Here is an 11,805-nt window from a genome sequence, read left to right on the forward strand (position 1 = left end):
ATAGTTTTATTGCAGACGGAGGTTTACTATCTATGGTGCGTGCCAAAACTGATGCAATAATTTGCATTTTTTAGCATTCATTCCTCATTCTCCTTTTCCTTTCTAATGATCTTCCCTACCATCACCGCTTCTCATTCTCATTTGTCTCACCTTCGTAGACTGTCATCGCTGTTCTCATCAATGACGCAATTAGCGAATAATCGCCATTTGTATAGTCATGTCTCATTGCATCAGTTTTGGTAAAAAGTACATCTCAGGTTTGTCCATCCCTTACTTCTTTCTTATTCTTTATTCTTTCTTTATAGCACCATCACCACTGATACACCAAGCGACACTCTACATATCTGCCATATCTTTATCATAACATGAAATCATTATCCAAATCAACTATCCAAAATGCAACTGCTCTACTTCATCAGGGAAAGTCTTCCAGAGAAGTGTCAAAGAGTTTAGGGATATCTGTTACCTCAGCTCAAAGGATTAGGAAAAGAGGCAAAGAAAGTAATCCAGTGCTGAGAGGGGGCCGACCCTGCAAAGTTACTAAGAAAACGAAACAGCTTTTATCAAGATTTTTTGACATGGGTGTATTGGAGACCCTAAAAGATGGCCAACAACTTGTTCAATTGAGGGAAGGAGTGCAGGTTAGTAAATCGAGCATCAGGAGGTTCCTTATGCAGGATGATATGGGGGCATATGTAAAACAGAAGCAGCCTGATCTGACGAAGAAGCAAATCTATGCTCGATATAATTTTGCAAAGGATCACTTGGACTGGACTCTAGAAGACTGGAAGAACGTCATGTTCTCAGATGAGACCATCTTTAGCAGAGTTGGGTCCTGCGGAAGAAAGTACTACTACAAGCATCGATGGGATAAAACTCTACGAGCACATCATATCAAAAAGACAAGGCAAGGCGGTGGAGGCAAAATGATGTTCTGGGGTTGTATAACTTACTACGGACCAGGCGATGGCTGCTGGCTCCAAGAGAAGGTGGATTCGGTAACATACGTCGACGTTCTCAAGGATTATATCTTTAAGTCCAGGGATTACTACTTGATGGATAAGGACAAATTTATATTTCAGCAGGACAATGCTAGGATTCATACCGGAAGAATAGCAATGACCTATATCCAAAAATCTAAGATACCTCTCATGGAATGGCCAGCAAACTCTCCTGACATCAACCCAATAGAAAACATATGGGCATACATGAAGGTGCAGTTGGATCATTATCCAGACAAGGCAAAGAATATGGAGGATCTCTGGGAGAGAGTCCAAGACGTATGGACACATATCCCTCCTGAATTCTTACACAAACTATACTGCGGTATGCCGAAGAGGATGAGGGAGTTATATAAGGCTAAAGGAGGGAACACCGTTAGGGGAAAGGAGAAGTAACAGGAATAAATAAAAACAAGAAGTTGTTAATTGCCATAATAGATGCAATGAGATGCTGAAAGCAAATTGCAATTAAACGCTAATTAGGCCACTGATGGCGATGACGATGAGACTCCATGGAGGTGAGACAAATGAGAATGAGAAACGGTGGTGGCAGGGAAGATCATAAAGAGGAAGAAGGAGAATGAGGAATGAATGTTGAAAAATGCAATTTATTGCATCAGTTTTGGCACGCACTATATATGAATTTGTGCTTATCCATTGAATAGTAATCCTGGGATTAAAAATATAATCCTTGAGGACATCAACGTAGGTTACCGAATCGACCTTGCCTGGGAGCCAACAGCCATCGCCTGGTCCGTAGTATGTGATACAACCCCGGAACATCATTTTGCCTCCACGGCCTTGCCTTGTCTTTTTGATATGATGTGCTCGTAGAGTTTTATCCCATCGATGCTTGTAGTAGTACTTTCTTCCACAGGACCTAACCCTGCTGAATATGGTTTCATCTGAGAACATGACATTCTTCCAGTCGTCTATAGTCCAGTTCAAGTGATCCTTTGCAAAATTTTATCGAGCAAGGATATGTTCCTTCTTTAGATCAGGCTGCTTCTGTTTAACATATGCCTTCATATCATCCTCCATGAGGTACCTCCAGATGATCGTTTTAGAAACCTGCACTCCATCCCTCGATTGGACTAGTTGCTGGCCATTTTCGAGATTCTCCAATACACCCATGTCGAAATATCTCGATAAGAGCCGTTTTGTTTCCTTGGTGACTTTGCAAGGTTGGTCCCCTTTCAACTTTGGAATATCTTCTTTACTTCTTTTCCTAATCCTTTGAACTGAGGTAACGGATATCCCAAAGCTCCTTGCCACTTCCCAGCATGACTTTCCCTGAAGAAGCTGAGCAGCTGCATTTTGGACAATTGATCTGGACAGTATCTTCATGTTATAATAAAGATATGACAGATATGTAGAGTGTCGCCTGATGTATCAGCGGTGATAGCGCTAAAGAGAAAGAGTAAAGAAAAAGTGAGAAGTAAGGGGTGGACAAACCTGACATGTACTTTTTTGTGCAACTGATGCAATGAGACATGACTATACAAATTACGATTAAATGCTAACTGCGTCATTGATGAGGATGGTGATGACAGTCCATGGAGGTGAGACAAATACGAATGAGAAACAGCGATGACATGGAAGATCATTAGAAAGAAAAAGGAGAATGAGGAATGAATGTCCAAAAGTGCAATTTATTGCATTAGTACTGAAATGCACCATAGATTAAAGTTATCTGTGGCACATGGTTCATTTTTAACATTTTTAGCTTTTTCCGTTGTTGAGCAATTTAAGGTTTCAGGCGAATCACCAGTAATAGGGAGTGTGTGCATGCCAGAATTATTGAGTTTACTAGATTTTTTATGCTCATTGGCAAAACTTAACTCTGACTTGCCCTCTGTCCAGAAGAGAGGGAGGAGTGGACTGGAGTTGAGCTGCAACCGCAGAAGACTGGGTGTTCGGGGCAGCGCGGGCCTGGGATATACCGTCCGGCTGAAATTGGTAGACTTTATCGTACTGTTCCGCAGCCGCAAAGAGTTGGTAGACTGTCAGGGTTTGTGTGACCTGGAAGGCACGCAAGAGTTGGTTCAAGGCAGGTGGACACCCTTGCACGAAGCAGATGAAAGCGAAGTCTTCGATTGCTTTGCGTCCTCCTGCCGAAGGCTCATCAGCTAAGAGTGCCGTGAGGAGTTCGCGGGCTTCGGCAACGTAATTGGTGACAGTAGTACTCATCTTAAGGGAGGACAGGCGAAATCGGATGAGTTGAGAGAAATCATTGGGGACGAACGCATCCCGGAACCCTTTTTCAAAGGTGTCGAACGATGCATCGTCAGAGATGCCTGCGCCGTTAAACCATCGGGCCGCGTCAGGCCCGAGGAAGGCTATGGCTACAACCGTCTGTGCCGAAGCAGGAACAGAGGCATCAACGAAGAAACGACGCATAGAGCGCAACCAGGTGTTGGCTGAGAAGCCATCGCGCTTTCCCTCGAACTTGTCGGGTTGGGGGTACATGAAAGCGGGGGTCATCACAGGGTTGTCGGTAGTGAGCGTCATGGAATCAAGGATTAGGGCTAAATCTTCCACAGAAAGCAGGTTGAAAGTAAAATCGAGGAGGTAGGGTGGTGCGGCAGGGGACAGGGGGACAGGGAAACCAGGGGCAGGGGGGCAGGGGACAGGGATGAAGGTCGGGGATCAGAGTAGCTTTGCTACCATGTAATAATTAAGAGAGACAAAAGACGATTTTATTATAATTATTAAAACAAGACTTTTTATAGGCTTAAGGCTATATACTGTCACAACCATATTCACATAACGCTTCTATTTTCCCAGCTTCTAACGCACCCCGTATGTTAAATGATCCAAATTTAATAGCACTTGTCAGAGATAGCTAATCTCTGAGTTCTCATCTTCTAGAAATTCCATCTATCCAATGTGCAAGTCATGTAAACAATGGTCACTCACCTGGACCGATAACGGAGATTGGGAAATAGATGACATCATTACGCCAAGAGTCTACGCCGAACCTAAATGTAATCGAGTGTCCAACGCAACCAAACAAATGCTGCGCAATCCGCAGCAAGACCAGATGACTCATCCGCATGACCCAAACTTGACCAATGATATTCCAGAAGACAAGCACGAAGAGAGTACCCTATCAGATGCCAAGACTCCGATTAGTAATCAATCATCAAACGAGGATGACTCTGTCACCTCAACCAAAACATATAAATAGTCTAGTAGTACCATATCAAATCAGTAGCAATAAACACCTTATCTTTACTATACTGTTCCTCCATCCTTGCCCACGTACCTCTCTTGATCCCTTGCACACCAACTGGTTAGTTACCTAGCCTTCCTCTAGTCTGACTTTATTACACCAGGAATATGATTTTGATTTCAAGTACAAGCGTGGATCTGATAACATTGTTCCAGATGCACTTTCGAGACGACCAGATCACCAAGATCCGCCATCCATTTCTGTCAACTCACTCGCGATCGAACTAGAGCCAAGCCTAAAGCAACGTCTGATTGACAGCTATGCTGACGATCCAAAACTAGCACTGATATACAGAGGCTGCCTTGAAAAACGCCCTCCGCCTCGCTACTCGCTTCATGATGGCCTTCTATGTGTCTTACGCCGCGAAACAAATGTTGTCTGTATCCCACAAAAGTCTGATATTCGCCTTGCCCTCCTCCATGATGCTCATGACTCTGCCATAGCTGGCCATCTTGGCTTTGACAAAACCTATGATACTCTCCGCCGCTATGTGTTCTGGCCTAGGATTGCTCGTGATACTCGTACCTATGTCCAAACCTGTGAAAGCTGCCAACGCAACAAGGCCAGCCATCAGCGCCCCGCAGGCCTACTCAACCCTCTCGCTATTCCAAAAGAACGCTGGGAAACCGTGACAATGGATTTTATAGTCAAGCTCCCCAAGACCCCCAGAGGTTTCGACGCCATCACAGTGTTCGTTGATAAACTTTCCAAGCAAGTACACTTTGTTGCCAGCACCACCAAGGACAAGGCCTCGGACGTGGCAAGGATCTTCTTTGACAACGTATTCAGGCTCCATGGTATGCCCACTACCATTGTCTCGGATCGTGATACAAAATTTACTAGGCAAAAGGGCAAACGCTCGCAGGAGTGACCACTCATTCGCTGTTGGAGACCAAGACTACTCAACACAGACGATATTACCATTGATGCTGAGAAAAACAGGCCGACACAAAAGCTCCGAGCTTTATTCGCTAGGCCTCATACTATCGTTGAACAGATCTCGCCTGTATCATTCCGATTGGAGCTTCCAAGCACGATGAAGATTCATGATGTGTTCCATGTAGACCGTTTTAAAAAATATATTCCATCATCAGAGGCCTTAGGGCCTAGAGTACCAGCACGGCCGCCTCCTGAGATCATCGAGGTTGAAGAAGAATACGAGGTAGAAGCCATTTTAGATCATCGAATCAGCAACAATCGCCAGGAATTCCTCATCAAGTGGAAGGGCTATCCCAGAGAAGACTCTACTTGGCAGCCACAAAGTACTCTTACCAACTGCACCAGGGTGCTTAAGCAGTACAAGAAAGCACATAGACTATAATTTTTTTTAAAATGGGAAGGTGTAACAGTATAGAGCCTTAAGTCTATAAAAAGGCTTGTTTTAATATTTATATTAAAATCACCTTTTGTCTTCACTACCTATTACACAAATAAATAGATCACTCTGAAGTGTTGTACCAAGACTTATCTAAACTCTTCTCCGTACACCATCGGATACGCTACATTTACACATTCCCTCTCTATACACACCCCTTCCACACCCCTGTTAGCGCACAGGAGTGCCAACGACATCACTCATCATGGAACCTGCACTAGGAAAAAATCAGCAACATGATCCACCCAATTTGGACAGAAATGTCCCTCATTCGAAAAGAGCTCGCATTCCAAATAGCGGAATCGGATCTCAAAGACAGCCCAACAACCAAGAAGTCGGTCCCGCAAGCGGCATAGAGGCGAGAGGAAGCCGCGTTGACGAGGGAACGGGCTCTAAGAGCCGTCCTTCGTATAACCGCAGCCTGGGTGCAAATGGCTTGCGTGCAGCTACACAAGAACAGGACGCAATGGACGAAGACGATGTCGCAATGGCCACTGTGGGAGTCACAGAATGGCAGGAAGTGAGACGCACCAAGGATAGGCTGAAGGCGGCCGGCGTCTTCCTCGAGGACCTTTATGGAACAACGGTCGCCGAAAAAAAGAAAGACCTAGAAACAGTCTTGTTGGATGCTGCCATCTATTGTACAGAAGGACCACACAAGGTTAAAGTCAATGGATATACTGCTTTCCGTGTTGCTGTTGAGGATCAACCATGCCTGACACCGCTCTTGGAAATGACTGCTACACACAGAGATGAAGACGGAAATGAACACGAAGTCCCATTGTTTTTTAAAATAAATACCGACACCCGTGAACGTAAACTGGAACGCACAGTGGAGGTTTATGGTATTGCTCCTAGGACTCCGGAATTCCTTATCAAGTCAGCAATGCTGCAGTTCGGTACTATTGAAAAGATTGCAACCCGCCTGTTGCGATTAGCAGTCATTTACATGGGTTTTTACTATAGCTAAGATTTTTACCCTTTTTATTTAACGAAGATCCCCGGATCATAATAAACAGATCTTTTTTTCGTTCTCGTTACTTATTATGATCCTGGCATATTTCACCGCCCATGCTCCGCAGCAGTAGTTTACAACAATGTTGAGGACGTCACAAAATTCAAATGGGCCAACCGGGAGCACGTCTTCAATGGAAAAGAACTCGCGCGCATCCGCAAAATCGGCAATGAACGAGTCGAGTGGACATTGACACACGTCGCAAAAATCTCAGGTCTCCCTTTTGGAACGACAGACAAGGACTCGGAGCCTCTCCTTGGAGAAAAGCAAGCGAATTTCGTCAAAGTGCCACGCTATTTTTCAAAGGACGGGAAGAAATGGCAATATCAACGAGAAGCATTCGTGTATTTCCCCTCTGCAGAAGCAATGGCGGAAATTATAACTAAACCAGTCAAAATCGGGGGCATTGAGACTTTCTGGGGTGATAGGGACGACAAACGATGCCGACAATGCCACAAACCAGGACACATCATGAGGGAATGCGAGGTATTCATTGCACTCCAGGAGACAAAGCAGCACATCAAAGCTGTCAAGGAATATCAAAAGGGAGGAGCATTGAAAGTTGTACCACAACTCTCATACGCCAAAGCCGCCACGGGAAAGAGTGGAAGTGTTCCTCAAAGCAACCAACAGAAGGCACAGGAAGAAAAAACCAATACCCAAAGTTCTGGTCAAACAAACGTCATAGGAAAGAACAGCAACACTGGTGCAGTCGATAAGAAAATCCAGCAACTGGTAGATGCAGTGGAGCGCCTACGGGAAAAGCAACAACAACTACGTGCTCAAAACAGTCTACTAATCCAAATGTTAATAGGAATGATGAGCCAACATCTTGGAATGGACTTCGCAGCCGAGCACCTGAAGGCAGCAGGACTGAGTGGAGAGTTCCCCAGGAACGTGCCCAAAAACAAAGGTAAGTCAGCTACTTTTCCAGGCATGCCTCCTACACTATCATGCAAAACTGATTCAATAATTCATTCCCATGTGCATTTCTTTTTTTCATTCCTAGAAACCGTATATGCATACACCACTCACACTTTGGTTTAATAAAGCTCCCGTCTTCTTCTACGTCATAGTGATGCGTTGTGACATTAGCTTGTCTCATTTGAATAGCTAATGACTTTTTTGTTCATGCAGGTCATTGAATCAGTTTCACATGTGCCCATTCGGTGGCCAAAGATCTTTATTCTTTTGTGAGGCATAACCTTACATCAATAGATAGTATTCCAACCATGGGCATCACTGACAGCTTGGAGTCTCTTATGGATACCTATGATGAGTTTGCGGCAGAAGTCCACTGGGATCCTGTACCATTCAACCGATATTCGCTCCCATAGTTCATCACAGCTCTTAGCTCGCTCCGGATACCTAGAGAGCCGCCTATCCAATTCTGCCCACATGTGTTCAATAGGGTTGAGGTCAGGGGATTGTGCTGGCCACTCTAGAAGTGTACCTTCCTCTTCTGTCAGATGTACTGACTCCAAATACTTCCTAACAATCTTCGCCGTGTGCTTCGAGTCATTGTCGTGCTGAAAGACGATATCGCTTTTAGTTAGGCCCCAGTCATCAAGCGACATCTGTAGATCCTCCTGCAGTAGTTTGATGTAAAGTTGTGCGTCCATATTATTGTCAATCTTTGCAATGTATCCAGGTCCGTACCATGAGAAGCATGACCACACTTTAACATTACCACCCCCAAACTTGACAGTGCCTTGCACCGACCTGCGAGTGAGGCGTCCCGGGTTGTCGTCCCAGATCCACTGCACGCCATCAGAGCAGATTCGGTTTATTTTCGATTCATCTGACCAAATAACCTTTTTCCAATCTTCCAGAGTCCATTCCTTATACTTTTTGATAAAATGCAAACGAGCTTTAATATGCCGTCGACGTAAAGCTGGCTTATGTACACGCCTCTTTGCTGTCAATCCTAACTCCTTGAGCCGTCGTCTAACGGTGGTCTCAGAAACAGCCGCTGGTATGAGCTGGTTGGCTCTGACGGTGGCCTCAACTGCAGACTTGAGTGTACCTCGTTTCATGTTCACCTTAAGATACTGCATGATACCTCTAGGTACTTTCCTTGGTCGACCGCCTTTATTGACTGGCATGTGCTCCTTATTATGTGCATAGATCCTGGTGGCCGTCGCTATTGATATACCAACACTAGCAGCAGTTTCTCTAGTAGACATGCCTCCCATCATGAACCTCCTGGCTTCGTTGACTTTCCTTTGTGGAGTGGGTCTCATATTCTGTGAAGGTATAGTTAAGAGAGAGTGAAGCAAGTGTTCATAAAGGAAAGAGAGAAAAGTCCTTTTTTTACTGGCATTAAATGACGTCCAAAAGTTGTCATGGGCAACATTTTAGACCACATGTGAAACTGATTCAATGACCTGCATGAACAAAAAAGTCATTAGCTATTCAAATGAGACAAGCTAATGTCACAACGCATCACTATGACGTAGAAGAAGACGGGAGCTTTATTAAACCAAAGTATGAGTGGTGTATGCATATACGGTTTCTAGGAATGAAAAAAAGAAATGCACATGGGAATGAATTATTGAATCAGTTTTGCATGATAGTGTACTAACGAGTCCCTAGCAGGGATTATGGCTCTCATAGCAAACGGAGCAGGGAGTATGGAAAAAAGTAGAAAAGAAGAGAAATCAACCTCAAGCGGATTGCCGCCAAAACCACTAGTCCATAATGAGTAATGCAAGCACTCAAAGTAGACAGGACAGTACTAGATCTAATAGCAGTGCTGTAATAAAGTCAGACTAGAGGAAGGCTAGGTAACTAACCAGTTGGTGTGCAAGGGATCAAGAGAGGTACGTGGGCAAGGATGGAGGAACAGTATAGTAAAGATAAGGTGTTTATTGCTACTGATTTGATATGGTACTACTAGACTATTTATATGTTTTGGTTGAGGTGACAGAGTCATCCTCGTTTGATGATTGATTACTAATCGGAGTCTTGGCATCTGATAGGGTACTCTCTTCGTGCTTGTCTTCTGGAATATCATTGGTCAAGTTTGGGTCATGCGGATGAGTCATCTGGTCTTGCTGCGGATTGCGCAGCATTTGTTTGGTTGCGTTGGACACTCGATTACATTTAGGTTCGGCGTAGACTCTTGGCGTAATGATGTCATCTATTTCCCAATCTCCGTTATCGGTCCAGGTGAGTGACCATTGTTTACATGACTTGCACATTGGATAGATGGAATTTCTAGAAGATGAGAACTCAGAGATTAGCTATCTCTGACACCTGGAGTAACTCCATCCAGCGCGCTTGCCGCCTTGTTAATTTGGGTTGTGTTGGAAAGTGACGCAAGGTAGCGTGGTCGGTGTATATCACGAAGTGAGTGCCATCGAGGTAATAACGCCAGGTCCTAAGTGCATGAACGACTGCTAATAATTCTTGCTCATGTGATGGGTAATTCTTCTCGGCTGAACTTAGTTTCTTGGATGTAAACGCTACCGGGCGGGACTCTCCATGCTCATCTGTTTGGAATAATACAGCACCTATAGCGAACCCCGAGGCATCCGTGGTTAGGTCAGGGTCAAATATTCTGAGCACAGGGGCCTTGGTTATGGCATTTTTCAAGGTAGCAAATGCGCGCTCTTTTTCTTCATCCCAAGAAAAAGTGGCACTGTCACCTAAGAGAGCAGTCAAGGGTAAGGCAATAGTGGCGAAGTCACGAATGTACTGCTGATAGAACTGAGCAAGGCCAATAAACTGTTGTACATCTCTCTGCTTGGTGGGACGAGGCCACTCCTTGATAGCCTTGACATGACCAGCGCTTGTCTTGATGCCGTCTTTACAAACAACATGCCCTAGGAATTCAGTTTCTTCTTGCATAAAGGAGCACTTGCTAAGTTTGGCATAGAGACGATTCTTCCGGAGGAGCGAGAGTACACTGCGAATATGGGCCAGATGCTCGGTCTTGTTCTTGGAGTAAATTAGAATATCATCCAGGTAGAGTATTACACATTTATCTAATACTGGGCCCAGCGCTTGAGACATCATGGTGGAGAAGCACAGGGCGAAAGGATAGATCTGCATTAGGGTCTGTTTCAATCTTCATAGAATCGCCTCGGTCTAGTGGAAGATCTGCAGGGAGTGAGTCAGGAAGGACATCAGGGAACTCAACCTGTATAATTGATGCAATGTCAGGGTGTATGTCGGAAGTGGTATTTGTTGAGAGCTGAGGGAGTTTTACTGTGGCGAGGTAAACCTCGCTGTCTGGCTGTGCCGCGACAGTTTGGAAATGCATGTGGCTCATAAGTAGGCCGCGAGACTTAGCTGTAATGTAATTTGTTTGGAATCCCCTGCATGACCAGCGCACGGTATTACCATTGTGTGTGAAGTGGAGATCATTGGTGCGCCAATCGATAGAGGGGTTAACTGCGGTAAGCCAAGGTTTGCCAAGAATGAGGTCATAGTGTTTGAGGGGGTAGACGAGTGGGTGGAGAGTGTCGGAATAGGTGTCGCGTTCAAGAGTAATGGAAACAGTATGTTGGGTGATGGAGCGGTCACCGTTAGGGAGTACAATTGGAATGGGTGAACAGGAATGAAGAGGAATGGAGTTTTGTTTTTGGAATGAGGAGCTAATGATGTTACCCTCGGCGCCACCATCGATTAAAATCCTGGCAGGACGGCCATTAACAGCACCAAGGAATGTGAGTAGGGTATGGGCAGCGATGTCGACTGTGAAGGATTGTAGTCGAAGGGCCTTCTTGCGTGAGTGGCGTTGCTGGTTCTTGAAGGAGAGGGGAGGTGCTAGGTTAGACTGAGATTGGAGTGGGTCCAGGTCCACTGGCTCAGATGTTCTAGGCACTTCGAGGGGGCAAGGTTGTGGAGAGGAAGATACAGAGATCGTGTGGCCATTGGTATGGTGAGTGTTTAGGTTTAATTTATCTCCGGCACATGGCTCATTATTTACATTTTTAGCTTTTTCCGTTGGAGAGAAATTTAAGGTTTCTGACGAATCATTGATAGGAGGAAGTGTGTGCATAGCAGAATTTTTAACTTCAACAGATTTATTTTTAATGTTGGGAAAACTTAACTCTGGGTTGCACACACTCCCCTTGTCCAGAAGAGAAGGAGAGGTTGCTTCAGCGATCAAGCCCTGGACTATGCTTGACCGCTGGGGGCTTTTCCCGACACAGAGTCTGGAACATTCCCC

General features: G+C 45.0%; 1 protein-coding gene across 1 annotated transcript; it reads left to right on the forward strand.

The window, feature by feature from the left end:
- Positions 1-5,708: 5,708 nt before the first annotated feature.
- On the forward strand, positions 5,709-7,684 carry BCR41DRAFT_365574 (hypothetical protein; the record flags this gene model as incomplete). Its single annotated transcript, XM_022026171.1, has 5 exons — positions 5,709-6,555; positions 6,580-6,581; positions 6,617-6,620; positions 6,688-7,462; positions 7,570-7,684. Coding segments are annotated over exons 1-4 (1,520 nt in total), but the record flags the coding sequence as incomplete, so codon positions are not given.
- Between the last annotated feature and the right edge of the window lie 4,121 nt (positions 7,685-11,805).

Source organism: Lobosporangium transversale (assembly GCF_002105155.1).
Source record: "Lobosporangium transversale strain NRRL 3116 chromosome Unknown BCR41scaffold_94, whole genome shotgun sequence".
NCBI classification, from domain to species: domain Eukaryota; kingdom Fungi; phylum Mortierellomycota; class Mortierellomycetes; order Mortierellales; family Mortierellaceae; genus Lobosporangium; species Lobosporangium transversale.